Source organism: Mytilus edulis, chromosome 2 (assembly GCF_963676685.1).
Source record: "Mytilus edulis chromosome 2, xbMytEdul2.2, whole genome shotgun sequence".
NCBI lineage: Eukaryota > Metazoa > Mollusca > Bivalvia > Mytilida > Mytilidae > Mytilus > Mytilus edulis.
The window spans coordinates 50,829,531-50,847,924 of NC_092345.1; the positions used below are offsets into that span (position 1 = coordinate 50,829,531).

At 31.0% G+C, this 18,394-nt stretch overlaps 1 protein-coding gene across 2 annotated transcripts in view; it reads left to right on the plus strand.

Moving 5' to 3' along the window:
- Nucleotides 1–18,394, plus strand: part of LOC139510203 (nucleoporin NUP188-like) — an 83,347-nt gene that overhangs the window by 34,322 nt on the left and 30,631 nt on the right. For both annotated transcript variants that reach the window (XM_071296662.1, XM_071296663.1), the window contains exons 17-26: nucleotides 2,473–2,595; nucleotides 2,999–3,128; nucleotides 10,740–10,790; nucleotides 11,596–11,703; nucleotides 12,600–12,732; nucleotides 15,119–15,283; nucleotides 15,873–15,987; nucleotides 16,595–16,715; nucleotides 17,471–17,543; nucleotides 18,193–18,312. In XM_071296662.1, coding sequence (XP_071152763.1) covers nucleotides 2,473–2,595; nucleotides 2,999–3,128; nucleotides 10,740–10,790; nucleotides 11,596–11,703; nucleotides 12,600–12,732; nucleotides 15,119–15,283; nucleotides 15,873–15,987; nucleotides 16,595–16,715; nucleotides 17,471–17,543; nucleotides 18,193–18,312 — 1,139 coding nt within the window. The remainder of the gene's footprint in view (nucleotides 1–2,472; nucleotides 2,596–2,998; nucleotides 3,129–10,739; nucleotides 10,791–11,595; nucleotides 11,704–12,599; nucleotides 12,733–15,118; nucleotides 15,284–15,872; nucleotides 15,988–16,594; nucleotides 16,716–17,470; nucleotides 17,544–18,192; nucleotides 18,313–18,394) is intronic.

An 18,394-nucleotide genomic window follows, 5' to 3' on the forward strand; every position in this document is an offset into this window, starting at 1 on the left:
TTGTGTGTTATTCAAATAAAGTTTTAAAACAGTATCTTTCGTGTTTATATGATTATAAAAAAGTCCTCGATGTGTACACAGGTAAAGTTTCCCATATTCTATTTTAGGCCTCGAGGTCATAAAAATGTCAATCAGCTGATTGTTGTAAAAACACAACCATTCTATGATCTTCTATCTCAAAAGGTGTTAGTTATTGATTGGATTTCAAACATTGTTCATAGATTCCATTTTGGGTGAAATTTTAAAACATTAACGCCTGCTAATTATCGATCATTATCCAATGTGTAATCTCGTAATTCAGCTTGGGTGATCTACATTTATGTTAAATATTACAGGGCTTTTATATATGGTTGAAGAATTTTATACATCAATCTTTTCTTTTTAATATTTTTTAAAAGAAAATTAACTTCTGATTATTATATATTTCTCACTTTCAACACTCGTGTCCAGCAAATAACCCGTGCATGGCCCCATCACCTGTGAACTGCTTTGCATAAACGCAACTAGCGGTGTTAAAGTAACAGTGTCACATCACTGTGTAATCGGTAAATACTGAATATCAAAGGCAGTTCATTGCACAATTATTGTTTACAATGATTATAAACTGTGTAGTATTGTTAAACAGTTTATTTTAAACAAGGTGTAACAATGTAATTTGTACATCTGGGTCATAGAAACAAATCTATTTTTAGAACAAATTTATTTTCGTATCTCAGGTAAAGGAAAAATCGGTACATAAATAAACTAAACAAAATGTGTTTATAATCTTTATTGAAAGAATACACAATGAAATAAAATGTATGACACTAGACAAATAACTTTTATTAGAATAAATAAGCATTCAATATGTTGTAAGTGGACTATGGACGTTCATCTTCCTTCTTTGTTGATCTGCACTATCGATGTTATTTGACTCCGTAATTTGGCATTTCGGATATAAGCATACTCCGCTTTATTGCATAATTTCGTCTGACAAATAGGCTATGCAAATAACCGGAATGTACTGTATTTAGATATGTCTTTATATTTACACATAACAGCTTCCAAATTAAAAAAACAAATTATTTAGATAGACCTTTCTTGTCAACTTCACTGCCATAAATTTATGAATTTATTTCTCTCTTCATATGCTTACATAATATATAGAAGAAGTTAAATTTTTATGTTATTTTTTATACGACCGCAAAAATTAAAAATGTTTGGTCTTATATTGGTATCACAGCGTCGTCAGCGTCATCCGAAGACGGATGGTTTCCGGATAATAACTTTAGTATCAGAGAATAGAAATCAAAATTTTTTTCAACACAATGTTCATAACCACAAAAGAAAGGTTGGGATTGATTTTGGGGGTTATGGTTCAAACGGTTTAGGAATTAAGGGGCCAAAGGGTCCCAAAACAAGCATTTATCTATTTTCAGGACAATAAGTTGTGTATAAGTATTTCAATTGCTCTGAAATTGTACCACAATGTTCAATACCATTAAGTAGAAGGTTGGGATTTATTTTAAAGGTTATGTGGTAAACAGTCTAGGAATTAAGGGCCAAAAAGGGGCCAAAAACAAGCATTTTTGTAGTTTCAGGACAATAACTTATGTATTAACTGTATGGATCTCTCTGTCATTGTACCACAAGGTTCCATATAACGAAGGGAAGGCTTTGATTCAGTTTGGGGTTATTATCCCTGAACATTTATAAATAAGGGTCTATAGGCCCAAAAAAAGGGCCAAAAAGAAGCATTTTTCTAGTTTACAGACAATAACTAGTGTTTAAGTGTATGGATCTCTCTGAAATTATACTTACTTAAGGTTTCTTACTAGAAAGGAAAGACTGGAACTGAGTTTTGGGGTTCTTACTCCATGGGGGGTTTCAAACATTAAGTGAGGGGCCAAAATGGGCCTAAATAAGCATTTTAGTAGTTTTCAAGATGTTTAGTTGTAAATTTATTTTTTAAAGTTACTGTTAATTAATATTAATTTTAACCATGACTATATCATTTTATATTTTAATATTTTATGATGTATTTGAATGAGTAGTTATTGTTGCCAACTCCTTTATTGCCAACTCCATTAGAAATTTGAATTGAGATTGATTTTGGAATATGGAATCAGGGGGGGGGGGGTTAATTTTTTTCTCATTTCAGATTTCAGAAATTAAAAAGAATTTCCTTCTTATATCTTTTTTTAGGGGATAAATATTCAACAGCAAAGTCTATTGCTCAAAAGCAAAAAAATAAAATAAAAAATTTAAGTTTATTAGACCACATACATTCTGTGTCAGAAACCTTTGCTGTGTCAACTATTTAATCACAATCCAAATTCAGAGCTGTATCAAGCTTGAATGTTGTGTCCATACTTGCCCAACTGTTCAGGGTTCGACCTCTGCGGTCGTTTAAAACTGCGCCCTGGGGAACATCTGGTCTACTTATGAAAGTCATTTGAATTAGTTGGTTTATAATTGTTTGGATTTTTTTAGGGTTTAGATGAAGGTTTAGGAACTGTATTCCAGTCAGCCAAACTAAGATTCCCATTGGATTTTACAACAATGGTCTTGTTTAGCACTTCCTTGTCAGAAGCAAATGAAGACAGTGCAAAGAGGGTAAGTCATTTTTGACAATCAGTTTTATTTACAAACGGATAAAGAGATATCAAAAGAAAAAGTAAAATAACAAAAATATTAAACTCTGAGAAAAATTAAGCTGAAGTTTAATGGTAGTACTTAAAGAGAAGTGTTAGCCTTTGTTCCATGTGAAAGGCATTTTAGTAACTTTGAGATGAAGAATAGGGATAAAAATTACATTGCATTTGATGTGTGCAATGAATTTTTGTCGTAAATAAATGCTTTTTCCATGATTAAAATGCCTTCCACATGATAAATATAACTTAGAATAACTGCCTTTTTATACATATTTATATGATGAACTTGTATTGTCTGTACACATGTGAAAAACATTTAACTTCAAGCATTACAAAATTTGTTTATTTTGCAATTTAACTTATAGATTTATGAAACCTGGAAGAACCTATTAAGATATACAGAACCTCTTGACAGGAATTATGCAGCTGATCTCATGGCTACTAAAGATCCAGCCATCTGGAAATTAGCAAGAAACAAATTTCCTTTCTCTGGGAGTAAGTTGTTGTTATGAAATATCTGGGGATATCTTTATGTCAACAGTGAATCTGTTTTCAGAATATATATCGTCTTAGTGTAACAGGGTCGGTTCTTGGGTAAAGATATAACAAACTCTGTTTAGGGTTCGGATGATTTATTACACCAGTAGTATAAAAATAAACTCTGAAATAACAATATCACAATTACAAATAACAGTTCTATTATAAAACACAAGTATCTTAAATTACACATTATCACATATAGTAATGGTAAAATACATTGCAGTTTAAGATTGTGTACTATTCTACGAATACATATAATAGACATTCAGTGAGATGATGTTACGTGTACTTTAACTTCTCATTGTTATACACTACACAAGAATGTAACCATTCATCGTAAATAATATACTATATAGTGTTTACTGTTTTACTATGTGTACGGTACAAAACTAAAGTTAAAACTGCGAACATAACATTAAACTGATCGGAACATAATATATTGTTTGTTCTTTACATACAATTACATTACAACAATAATTAAAATGTAGATACTATTCTCATAAAGACTAATTAAGCCAATATATTAAATATGCTTAAAACCGCATATTTAAAGGGAAATAATCCATAACGTCTTGTTTACAACATTACATAGTTAAAAATAGATTGACTCTTACCACTTGTGGAGTGAGTTTTTACTGGCAAGGACAGGGCACAGTTCACTAATACATTCTTTATATAATTACATCAATGGAGTCCTAAAACCAAAATGCAATCATAAATATTCGGACTAGTAAAATATTAAAATATACAATATGACAAAATAACTCAAGTTCATTCATAGCTAGACTTCTATCATTTCAATGTATAATATAAGTGTACTAATAAATATCCACTTTAACACTTTTCCTTATTTTGTCTAATATGCCGCCATTTATGAAATATAAATTATCTGTATCAATAATCAAATAGCTAAGCAAATATCTTGTTCTATATTCTATCGTGACAAATTAACGGTAGATAATAAAATACATGTAGCACTAAGCTAAATAAAAGATTCTCGGGTACATCTATCATACTTATGTAATAACCAAACTCTACGAGGAGAACGAAATCATATAATAGAAACTTTGCTAACTTTATCATTTACATGTGAAAAATACTAATTATACAATAAAGAAGTTAACTTACATCAATATGTAATATGTTGTGTCCACAATGAATGAAAACATAACAGGTAATAATTCGGGATACAATACAATGCGTCTGTAATTTTCAAGTTCCCGTGCAAAATATACCTGGTCAATACAAAATATAAATTGACCGCGTATCACAATGACCAATCAAATACGTAATTTAAAGTAAGAACCTTTTGAATATTCATGAACTCAATATAAAAAGTAAAGTGTAGATTTGATTTAAATAATAATATTCCTTTATCAAAATTCTAGAGTTAAACGTTATAATAAATACAATTAATTACAGAACTTTAAAGATATTTTTACTATTATTTTATAGGCGTAAAAATGACGCTACTACATTAGCACATTTTTTTTTAATTACCATTTTAAGATCTTTTTCTGGTTATAGATCAGCAAAGTTTTTCTCATGACCAATTAGTCTCACAGAAAGATTGAACATATTTCTGTCATCAACAAATACTTCAATGGTCTATATTTTATCAATAAATTTGTGTAAAAAGCGGAATAACTGACTTATTCCAAAATTAGTTTCTTCAAAATAATTGTATTAAAAGAAATGCATTTACTGTTAAATTGATGTTTTCGGAAATATGATATGGTATTCTTTTCTGTAAGAGCATATCAGCTTGGCTATAAAGTACAATAATTTTATGTTTATTTTTAGCTCACCTGGCCCGAAGGGCCAAGTGAGCTTTTCCCATCACTTGGCGTCCGGCGTCGTCCGGCGTCGTTAACTTTTACAAAAATCTTCTCCTCTGAAACTGCTGGGCCAAATTTAACCAAACATTGCCATAATCATTATTAGGGTATCTAGTTTAAAAATTGTGTCCGGTGACCCGCCCAACCAACCAAGATGGCCGCCATGGCTAAAAATAGAACATAGGGGTAAAATGCAGTTTTTGGCTTGTAACTCAAAAACCAAAGCATTTAGAGCAAATCTGACGTGGGGTAAATTGTTTATCAGGTCAAGATCTATCTGCCCTCAAATTTTCAGATGAATCCGACAACCCGTTATTGGGTTGCTGCCCCTGAACTTGTAATTTTAGGGAATTTTTGCTGTTTTTGGCTATTATCTTGAATATTATTATAGATAGAGATAAACTGTAAACAGCAATAATGTTCAGCAAAGTAAGATTTACAAATAAGTCAACATGACCAAAATGGTCAGTTGACCCCTTTAGGAGTTATTGACCTTTATAGTTATTTTTTAACCATTTTTTCGTAAATCTTAGTAATCTTTTGCAAAAATCTTCTCCTCTGAAACTACTAGGCCAAATTAATCCAAACTTGGCCACAATCATCTTTGGGATATCTAGTTTTAAAAATGTGTGGCGTGACCCGGCCAACCAACCAAGATGGCCGCCATGGCTAAAAATAGAACATAGGGGTAAAATGCAGTTTTTGGCTTATAACTCAAAAACCAAAGCATTTAGTGCAAATCTGACACGCGGTAAAAGTGTTTATCAGGTCAAGATCTATCTGCCCTGAAATTTTCAGACAAATCAGACAACCTGTTGTTGGGTTGCTGCCCCCAAATTAGTAATTTTAAGGAAATTTTGCAGATTTTAGTTATTATCTTGAATATTATTATACGACCGTAAAATTTGAAAAAATTTTCGTCGTATATTGCTATCACGTTGGCGTCGTCGTCGTCGTCGTTGTCGTCGTCCGAATACTTTTAGTTTTCGCACTCTAACTTTAGTAAAAGTGAATACAAATCTATGAAATTTTAACACAAGGTTTATGACCACAAAAGGAAGGTTGGTATTGATTTTGGGAGTTTTGGTCCCAATATTTTAGGAATAAGGGGCCAAAAAGGGCCCAAATAAGCATTTTCTTGGTTTTCGCACTATAACTTTAGTTTAAGTTAATAGAAATCTATGAAATTTTGACACAAGGTTTATGACCACAAAAGAAAGGTTGGGATTGATTTTGGGAGTTTTGGTTTCAACAGTTTAGGAATAAGGGGCCAAAAAAGGGCCCAAATAAGCATTATTCTTGGTTTTCGCACAATAACTTTAGTTTAAGTAAATAGAAATCAATGAAATTTAAACACAATGTTTATGACCACAAAAGGAAGGTTGGTATTGATTTTTGGAGTTTAGGTCCCAAGAGTTTAGGAATAAGGGGCCAAAAAGGGACCCAAATAAGCATTTTTCTTGGTTTTTGCACCATAACATTAGTATAAGTAAATAGAAATCTATGAAATTTAAACACAAGGTTTATGACCATGAAAGGAAGGTTGGTATTGATTTTGGGAGTTTTTGTCCCAACAGTTTAGGAATAAGGGGCCCAAAGGGTCCAAAATTAAACTTTGTTTGATTTCATCAAAATTGAATAATTGGGGTTCTTTGATATGCTGAATCTAACTGTGTATGTAGATTCTTAACTTTTGGTCCCGTTTTCAAATTGGTCTACATTAAGGTCCAAAGGGTCCAAAATTAAACTTAGTTTGATTTTGACAAAAAATGAATCGGTTAGGTTCTTTGATATGCTGAATCTAAAAATGTACTTAGATTCTTGATTATTGGCCCAGTTTTCAAGTTGGTCTAAATCGGGGTCCAAAATTAAACTATGTTTGATTTCATCAAAAATTGAATAAATTGGGTTCTTTGATATGCCAAATCTAACTGTGTATGTAGATTCTTCATTTTTGGTCCTGTTTTCAAATTGGTCTACATTAAACTCCAAAGGGTCCAAAATTAAACTTAGTTTGATTTTAACAAAAATTGAAATCTTGTGGTTCTTTGATATGCTGAATCCAAACATGTACTTAGATTTTTTATCATGGGCCCAGTTTTCCAGTTGGTCCGAATCAGGACCTAAAATTATTGTATTAAGTATTGTGCAATAGCAAGTCTTTTCAATTGCACAGTATTGCGCAATGGCAAGAAATATTTAATTGCACAATATTGTGAAATAGCAAATTATTTTTTTTAATTAGAGTTATCTTTCTTTGTCCAGAATAGTAAGCAAGAAATATCTAATTTCACAATATTGTGCAATAGCAAGATTTTTTTCAATTGGAGTTATCTTTCTTTGTCCAGAATCAACTTAAATCTTTGTTATATACAATATACAATGTATATTCACTTTTTACTAACAAATGATAAATTAAAATAATCTTTACCATTCAGTGATAACAAGCAGTTTTTTTTACATCTTAATATTTTATGATGTATTTAAATGAGTAGTTATTGTTGCAAACTCCATTAGAAATTTTAATTGAGATTAGTTTTGGAATAAGGGAAAGGGGGATGTGATTAAAAAAATTGCGTTCAATTTTTCTAATTTGTAATTTCATAAATAAAAAGAAAATTTCTTCAAACATTTTTTGGAGAGGATTAATATTCAACAGTATAGTGAATTGCTCTCAGAGAAAACAAAAATTTAAAGTTCATTAGAACACATTCATTCTGTGTCCGAAACCTATGCTGTGTCAACTATTTAATCACAATCCAAATTTAGAGCTGAATCCAGCTTGAATGTTGTGTCCATACTTGCCCCAACCGTTCAGGGTTCAACCTCTGCGGTCGTATAAAGCTACGCCCTGCGGAGCATCTGGTTATAGATAGAGATATACTGTAAACAGCAATAATGTTCAGCAAAGTAAGATTTACAAATAAGTCAACATGACAGAAATGGTCAATTGACCCCCTAAGGAGTTATTGTCCTTTATAGTCAATTTTCAACAATTTTTATAAAATTTGTAAATTTTTACTAACATTTTCCACTGAAACTACTGGGCCAAGTTCATTATAGATAGAGATAATTGTAAGCAGCAAGGATGTTCAGTAAAGTAAGATGTACAAACACATCACCATCACCAAAATACAATTTTGTCATGAATCCATCTGCTTCCTTTGTTTAATAGTCACATAGAGCAAGGTGAGCGACACAGGCTCTTTAGAGCCTCTAGTTTAGATAAAGAAATCAATACTTTGTGTTCTACCTTTTATATGGAATAAAAAAATTGTTTTCAGCCAATTAAATCATTGCACAGGTGTTAAAGGGATATCAATAGATATAAAACATGTAAACTATCTATCATCACTTATGAAGAATTTTTAGTTCCCCTAACAATTAACCAAACTTCATTCATGTGTATGACTTATTCAAATAAATTAGCTCAATGCATATTAAACCAAATCAAATACACTGGGGTAAATGTGAACTCCGTAACTGCAGTTACGTATATCCAAAGATGGCGGGCGATGTTTCTGGTCAATTTTTCTTTTGTCAATTTTGTAATAATAATGTATTATTCTTCGGTATTTCATGTCTTTTTTAACATAATACTAAATTTGAAACTGAAACCTGAAATACTAAATGTTTTATTTATAATTCAACCGCTGAAATGGAAAAAAACAGCCATCAAAAATATGGTGATGATATGGGTAACTGAAGTAAATAAATTGTCAATGATATACATAAGTGCAAATATTGATTTCCGTAACTGATTTTATTTCTACACAATTCAATCATGTTTGAACAGAAATAAATGTCTCCAGATATTTAAAGTGTGATAAACATGAATAAGAATTGTTTTTCGACATCTTTAAAATTATTATGTGAAAATATTGATCAGGCTTCCAATTCTGTATTTCTATATAGTCAGCAGCATTAGATGAAATATTAAGAAAAATTGAGAACGAACAGTCTTTTAGCAAATGAAAAAAAATCTAAAACCTCTAACACACTAAACCAATTGATAACAACTGTATTCTTAATTTGTTACAAGCATTACCTTATGTAGAAACTGGTAGATTAAACCTGGCATTATTATAGATAGCTAAGTCTCTCACTTGTATGAGAGTCAATGACTCTCAGACTCACATAGAATTCCATTATATTAAAAACAATTATTGGGTAAAGCAAACGGTCAAAATATCAAAATTTGGGGTACAATGTATCACAGTCAACATTATTTTAACATCTGAATGCATAGAAAACAAAAGTTTTAAAACAAATTTGAAGGCAAAAGTAGAAAATGACCATAGCACCGTAACAAAATTGTGGTATGTATGAATACTGAGACACCCCAAAATAAACTATTTAAACAGTAACATAGAGTAAAGGTTAACAATATACAAAGACAAAACCAAATAGCACAATAGCACGCACAGCTGATCATAATCAACAAGTACCTAACCACTAAATTTCAAGACCACCAAGAGTGACTGGGGATTGGAAAAAATGGTCTCCATTGGACTACCTCCCCGAAAACCGTAGCAAAAGTGGGGCATCCGTTTTGCTTTTTGGGATGTACAAGTACGCATCCACGTCTGGTCAGAATGGGGTCGTTTAATCAGATGCCTCATGTAGAGATTATTCCGTGCTTGTAACAACTCTTTGACGGTGGTCAATAGATGGCATGCGGCATGCTTCTCGTCCTGAACATATATATAATAATAGGAAGATGTGTTACGAGTGTCAATAAGATAACTCTCTACATGAGACCAAATGACATAAAAATTAACATTTATCAGGTCCCCATTCGGCCTTTAACAGTGAGCAATGCCAATACTGCATAGTCTGCTATTTAAGGCCCCGAAAAGACAAATGTAACACAATTCGAACAAGTCAAGTTATGGCTTTATTTATGTACAAAAAAAGAACAAATAGCAAATATGTAACACAGCAACTCACGACCATCATTGAACTGCAGGCTCACGTGACATGGGTCTGGCCTAGGCAAATACAGAATATAGTGATGTTAAACATGTAAGATGACGTTCAACTCCCCCTAACCTGGGACAGTGGTGTTACAGTACAACATAAGAGCAGACTAAAAAATCAGTTAAAAAGTCTTAACTCAACAGGCGGATACAAATAAAAAATAGTTTACACAAACAAAGTGAACGTGGGAAGGTACTTGAGGGAATTTATGAGTTTTACTTCGGAAAAAAAAAAATGATCCTTACTATTAAATCAAGTATAATGAATAAAGCAGAAACAATGTAACTCAACAGTTACGGATGTCCTTCACTCAACGTTTATTACAGTTACGGATATCAGTCTACACAGTTACCCATATCTTTGCGATTTTTTGAAATGATCATTTCTCCATTTAGCGGTTGAACTATGAAAAGATGCTTTGTATTTCAGTTTCAAACTTAGTAATACTTTAAATAAGGCATGAAATACCCAAGAATAATACTGAATTATTACAGAATTGACAAAAGAAATATTGATCAGAAACTTCGTCTGCCATCTTTTGATATACGTAACTGCAGTTACGGAGATCACATTTACCCCAGTGAAATAGTCATGTTTTTTATTTCAAAGATGCATTTAGAAACCCTTTAGATCACACCAGTCTTTTGATTTGTTTATCATTTTGATTTCATAAACAACAAGCCAAATTTCTATGTATTATCTAGACTATAATATACTCATTTTATTAAGTATTATCTTTTATTTACAGAAGATTTTAAAATTGATGCAGGAACCTACGGACAGATATTACAAGACAGTGGTAAGAACATATATTGTTTCTTCAATTTGGTTTTTAGGCAAAAATTGGATCAAATTGTAGGACTAATTCCCAGTGCGAATTAAGGTGGATCTTTGGTATATATTTCCTGAGATTTCACTTTGGATTTTTTTTTTTAAATTGGGTAAAAAATATGTGTCAATGTGCTTTTTTCAAAATACAAGTTGTGAAAATTGCCCAAATTTTATCTAGATTATAATGTACAAGACAGTGGTAAGAGCATATATTTTATTTATTTGCACAAGGTTGTTCATGAAAAAACACATTTTTGTAAATAAAAAAAATCTATGAGATAGAATTTTTAAATAAATTATAAGCAGATAAGTTTTATAATATGCTTTAAGAAAATAAATAGAAAAAATAGTGCCTCCAAAATTGTAAACTTTTGAGAAATGAAAAAGAAAATTTCACTATCATTTGATTTAAAAAAAATTATGATAGTAGTTATCTCCCCTTAAATGGCCAACTTGAAAAATGATTCATTAACATTAATATTAGGTATTTTGTTAAATATCTTGGAGAATGCAATAACTAGATCAATTGTTTACTGCTATTGTACAATCCCAGATGGTGGTATATAGTGAATCTACCTTTATCTACAGAGTTCCTAAATGTAACAGTATTTTTTTTCTTAATTTTGTAGCGTTTATCAAGCTGATTTTATATATTTCATCAAAAATTGATTAGAAAATTAATGGTTATTGTTTCATGTTGTAAAAGATATTGTCTGATTGTAAAAAAAAAAAAAAATATATAATAGTTTAGCTGTAAATATCATTATTTGTAGGTAAACCAGAAGAAGGACCAATTATACAGTGGGAGGTAACATACGATGGCTGGGAATTGTTAATTTGTGAAATAGAGGATCTGTTAAATCAAGCTTCAAATGGCACTGGTTAGTATTGTCTTAAGGGTAACTAGGGTGTATTGGAGTAGTTCAAGAATACTGTAAATTCAGAAATTATTATGTTTTTTATCATTGTGAAAATTGCTACAGGGTTATAATCCAATTAATTTGAACTTGTATTTTGAAATTTTTAATATAAATTAAACTGTATTTTTCTCAATAACCCAAAAATAAAAATCCTATTTTTAAAGCCTTAAAGAACAAAATTTACAGTGCAGTAATAACTTTAAAAATACATATGAAACATAAAATAAAGTCATAAAAACACTAGTCAGAAACCTAAAGATTTAACTATTAGAAATACAAATATTATTGCAAGGTTTTTATTGATGCATATACATTGTATTGCAACAAGGTGAGTATCACAATAATTAATGCATGAATTAATTTCTAATTTTACTGTATATGAAAATTAAAGAATTTCTATTTTTCGTATAAATTGCATTTGATTTTTCTTTTCGTTAACTGATTAGAACCATCTATTTTACGTTTCGTCCTTGAGGGTATCACCAGCCCAGTAGTCAACACTTCGGTGTTGACATGAATATCAATAATGTGGTCATTTTTATAAATTTTCTGTTTAAAAAACTTAGAATTTTTCGAAAAACTAAGGATTTTCTTATCCCAGGCACAGATTACCTTTTGATCCTCAATGCTCTTCAACTTTGTGATTGTTTGGCTTTTTAAATATTTTGATAATAGTGTCACTGATGAGTCTTATGTAGACAAAACGCGCATCTGGCGTACAAAACTATTTACACATACATTTTTCCGGAAGATTGATTCACTATTCTATTATAATTATTTATGAATTCAAGTTTGTTAGTTTGTATTAAGATATATGATATGCTTCAAAAAACTTATTCCTAGCAATTGTTTTTCAGGCAATGTACCTCTGAGCCTTGTGTCTAAAGTAACACTGATCACCCAGTTTGTTAAAGCTATGATCAGTTCATACCCAGCTGTTATAGATGAATTGATGCAAATTACAGAATGTCTGTATCAGGTTATACACAGGTGAGGAGAATAAGCATTACAGGTTCATAGAAAAACAAGATGTGGTATGAGTGCCATGAGTTGTCTCAACTCTCCATCCAAGTCACAATTTGTAAAGGTCAAAGTACCGTCTTCAACAAGGAGCGCTCCTTGCTCACACCTAACGGCAAGCTGTGAAGGGCCCAAAAAAATGACTAGTGTAAAACCATTAAAAAAAACAGTCTAAAATATATAAAAAAAACAAGAAACACTTATGAACCACATCAACAAACAACAACCGCTGAACATCATAATTGTCTGAATATGTTAGAATCTTTTAAAAATTTTAGTTGCACTTGACACAAGAAAGCTGTGGTACACAATGTTTTTATTGATGCATATACATTGAATTTACTATTTACACATACATTTTTCCTGAAGATTGATTCACTATTCTATTATAATTATTTATGAATTCAAGTTTGTTAGTTTGTATTTGCAATACAATGTATATGCATCAACTTATTCTTTTAAACAAATTATAAAACAATACTTGAGACAGTCCCAATATTCAGTCTGAAATGATTGCAACTATTACTCTTGTATGATTTTAATGATTTGTATATACTATGTCTATTTACTACATGCAATCTGTAACTGTTTTATATCTTTTAACCATGGTACATGTACATAGAACTATTATGTCTAAACAATTGTGTTTATATGTTGTATGTTTGCTTTTTTCTCTTATTATTATCATTTTGTTTTTACTTGTATTGCATAAAATTGAGAAAGGAAATGGTGAATATGTCAAAGCGACAACCACCCGACCATAGAGCAAACAACAGCCGAAGGCAACCAATGGGTCTTCAATGTAGCGAGAATTCCCGCACCCGTAGGTGTCCTTCAGCTGGCCCCTAAAATATGCATAATAGTACAGTGATAATGGACGTCATACTAAACTCCGAATTATACACAAGAAACTAAAATTTAAAATCATACAAGACTAACAAAGGCCAGAGGCTCCTGACTTGGGACAGGCGCAAAATTGCGGCGGGGTTAAACATGTTTATGAGATCTCAACCCTCCCCCTATACCTCTAGCCAATGTAAAAAAGTAAAAGAATAACAATACGCACATTAAAATTCAGTTCAAGAGAAGTCCGAGTCTGATGTCAAAAGATGTAACAAAAGAAAATAAATAAAATGACAATAATACATAAATAACAACAGACTACTAGCAGTTAACTGACATGCCAGCTCCAGACCTCAATAAAACTGATTGAAAGATTATGTCTTCATCATATGAATATCAGGTACAATCCCTCCCGTTAGGGGTTTAGTATCATACTATCATAAAATATATGAGAAGAACATAACCCGTGTCATGCCAACAACTGTTTTTTTAGAAATAAATGTGTTTAGTTACGATGCAAAGACCCTATCAGTGAATCAATGTTAAAGCCAAAATATGCAATCTTTAATGACCTGACAACAGTATCGTAACTATATCCCCTTTTAATAAGTCTATTTAAAGGTTTTGTTAGTTTCTGAGGAGAATACTGACATTTTTGTGCTTTATAAAGAATATTTCCATAAAATTTTGGATGTGAAATACCTGAACGTATAAGATGTCTGCATGTTGAGTTATATTTACGAATTATTTCCTTATACCGGTGATAAAATTTAGTAAATGTTTTGACCAGTTTGTGATATCGAAAACCCTGGTGTAATAATTTTTCAGTAATACATAAATTTCTCTCGCTAAAATCTAATACATTGTTACATACACGAGCGAATCGTACAAGTTGAGATATATAAACACCATAAGATGGTGACAAGGGAACGTCACCATCATACATGTATATGAGGGCCTCAGGGAAGATTAGTAATTGTAACTAACTGTGTTTACCCTCTTTAAATAAAGAATTTATTATTATTATTATTATTATTATTATGTTAATTTAAGGTAAAATTTTGTTATATTTGACAATTGACAATACTTTGAAACAAATAGGAAAGCCAAAATAGTCATTACTCTTCCATTAAAGGGAGGTAACAAATAAGCATGTTATTAGATTTTAGGATTGATTAGCTTTTCTTGAATACACTCTTGTATTCTGGTTTGATAAATGCATTATGCATATATTATTTAAGAGTTGTGTATTATATTTCTAAGGTTTAAAATTACTACCACTTTTGGAAAATACAATCTTGGAGAAACACCTTCTAGGTATGATAAATTGTGGAAAATTTAATCTGGCATGGAACACTAAAAAAGAAACTTAAATTAGACCCTGATAATTGAACCGTTTAGGTAAACATGTCTTAGCTTAATGAAGCACCATCATGCATATCCAAGTTTACCAGTTATTCAAAGGAATCGACAAAAAGGAGAATTTTATATGCATGATGCTTTTCCTTTATAGGTTCTCAAGATTTACTCCTGTACCACTAGATTTGATATCATCATGTATAGATTGTCTGAAGTGTGTTGCTAAGATACATCCCAAACAAGTATGGCACAGTATGAAACAAACAGGATTGTTACCATATCTCACAGGAAATGTAGACAACTATGCTGAAGTCGTAAGGTAGGATGCCAATGTTCTTTGCTTGGAATTTTAACAAAATTATATTTGTTACATATACTGTAAATTCAGAAATTATTGCAAAGTTTTTATTGTTGCGAAAAAGGTGACAGGGTTATAATTGCAATAATTTAAACTTGCATTTTGAAATTTTTTAAATAAATAAAACAGGATTTTTTTCAATAGTTCAAAATTAAAATTCCCATGTAAGTCTAAAATGACAAAATCACAATCATAAATGCATTGAATAATTTCTGAATTTTCAGTTTTAATATTCAAATGAGTAAAAATAATTAAAACAATTTTTGCTCTTCTTTTAGTAATCAAGAGCTAAGTGCTGACTTTGTGGTCTCTTGATAGCTGGATAAGAATAAAAACAACTTTTCTAATTAAGTAAAAAGAATCTAATAAAAATACTGGATAAATTAAAAAAAAGTGGTAGTCTAAAAAAACATTATTAACCAATGGAAGGAGTGAAAAACAACTCACATTCCCGACATGGTAATATAAACAAGAGCTCAGTGCTTTACTGGGTCATGTGGTCTCTTGTGTTTTCTTGATCAGAATTTATGCAGCCTTTCTCTATTTTCAGTGGCCAAGAAGTCAGTGCTGGATCATATGGTCAGTTGTTGGCTGGTACAGAGTTAATACAAGGTCACTACCCTGTTACATGCTCTTTACTTGATCTTATGTCTAACTTGATTCAGGTGAGTTTGTATAAAAGACATTATCTTTTGTCCCACTGTCTATATCACTCTGCTTGGCTCTTAATAAAATTGCATATCACAGCTTTGTGACGTCAAATACGTTGACTCAGCCTTAAAAACTTTGACAGGGACATATCAGTGACGTCGTAATGTTTGAACCGACGTTGATAAGTTTGACCTGAACTTATCGAGTCATCTTCTGGTTTGCTGGTGAAACAAAGAAAAACATAAAAAAAAGACGCAAATGCAGACCGATAAATTGATTACCAGGTTATCTGCATATTGAGATTGTAAAATATCAATATGCAGACAACCTGATAATCAGTACAAAGATATTGCCAGTATGCAATATTAAATTGTTCAGACATATGAGAAGATATAAATTTTACAAAATCATCCAATCTTACTACAGTAACTATAAAGGCATATCCCTAGGTAATTTTCCAGAACCCTGCAAAATTTTTAGACTTTATAGTGTTTAAGTCTAATTGATTAATAAATTTACGTATGTTTTCCAAGTAACTATTAACTATAAAGCAGACTTAAGAGATTTAAATGAAATATTATTTTATGTTTTTTTAATTTTAATTATTTATTATTTTTTCAGCCTTTCTTTGAACATGAAATAGAGGGTGAACTAATGGCTCCTGTACTATACATTCTGAGAGAAGTGTTCCCTGTGTTCCAGAAATGGAGATATGTAGTACCAACCAAAAGAGAACAAATAGGTCAGTTAATCATACATAATGTTACGAAGGCAACAGAAGAATATATCTCTGTTCAAAAGTCATAAATCGATTGAGAGAAAAACAAATACAGGTTATAAACTAAAACAGAGGGAACACATCAACTATGAGAGGAAAACATAGAACAATGGAAACATTGAAACATTGAAGTGCAGCAAAAAAAAAATAAACAGCATGCATAGATTTATTTGATAACAACTGCCATATTCCTAACTTGTACAGGACATTTTGAGAAAAATGGATGGGTGAAAATGGTTTCATGGCTAGCCAAACCTCCCGCTTATATGGTAATGTTAAAACTACCGCTAAAATGACATAACATGACAGTAATACAGTAGAAATAACATTTAGGACAGAGAAATACATAGATAAATAATATAATTATAGTACATTACTACATGTACACCACTAAATAACAACGGATACCTTCCATATATATCTGAAATATTTCTAGAATTTTTGCTTTTAATTTTTACTGTAACAGTAATTTTTGGATCTTGAAGACACAAAGCAATCATATATTTTATTTATTGGAAGCATGTTGTCATACTGGAATTTGAGGAATTTCAGATAACAGAATTTATTTTAAAAAATATTTGTCACAAAAATTCAAAAGAAGATGTTAATTAGAATTTCACAAAGAAGCTGAGTAACTGAGTTGTTTTAATATAAAAAAAGAATCTTATGTCATATAGATTTTAGCTGCCATGTCTTAACTTATTCTTGTTTTTTTATAGGTCATAGTTGTTTGGAGATTTTCCACAAGATTTTAACATTTCTGACGAAAAAACCGAAGACAGTTCTAAAGAGGTTTGTCAGACTGATATCATTTTAGATTAACCCTTACATAGAAACTAATACTTAACTACTGTGTATCCAACAAACCTCTAAAAGTTGATTTTGATATGAAAAAAATATTGAAAACTGCAAACAAGAAAATCCGGGAAAAAATGCACTGTACCTTTATATACTTTAAGTCATTGATATTTATCCTCTTTGAGAGTGTAAAACTATCTCCTTTAATTATTAACCAAGTTTTGGTCTTTTTAGAAAATTATTTGTATATATTTAGAGAATTGTAAAATGTGACCACATAACAAATAATTTTCTATGCCCCATTTATGGGCATTATGTTTTCTGGAATTCGCTTCCGTCTGTTTGTTCGTTCGTCTGTCCGTCCGTCCGTCCGTTCGTCCCACTTCAGGTTAAAGATTTTGGTCAAGGTAGGTTAAAGGTTTTGGTCGAGGTAGTTTTTGATGAAGTTGAAGTCCAATCAACTTGAAACTTAGTACACATGTTCCTTATGATATGATCTTTCTAATTTTAATGCCAAATTATTCACAGATTGTGTATTACATAAACTTAAACATCAAAAATCTGTTAACTAACCATAACTATATTTAAGAATGAATAGAATTCTAAAAATGATTTTGCTTCATCTATTTTAATTTGTTTACAGACCACAATTACAACAAGTTTGTGTGTACAGTCTACTTTTTACTGAAGCTGGAAGAGCTTTATTGGAGATTATTGGCACGGGTTCTGATACGGTAGAATATGCACTAGCCCAGCAGGGGAGGTAATTTAAGAATATTGACTAACGGACAACCATAGGGACTGATCTGGAATGGCATTTCAAGTCTTAATCCCAGACTAATTGT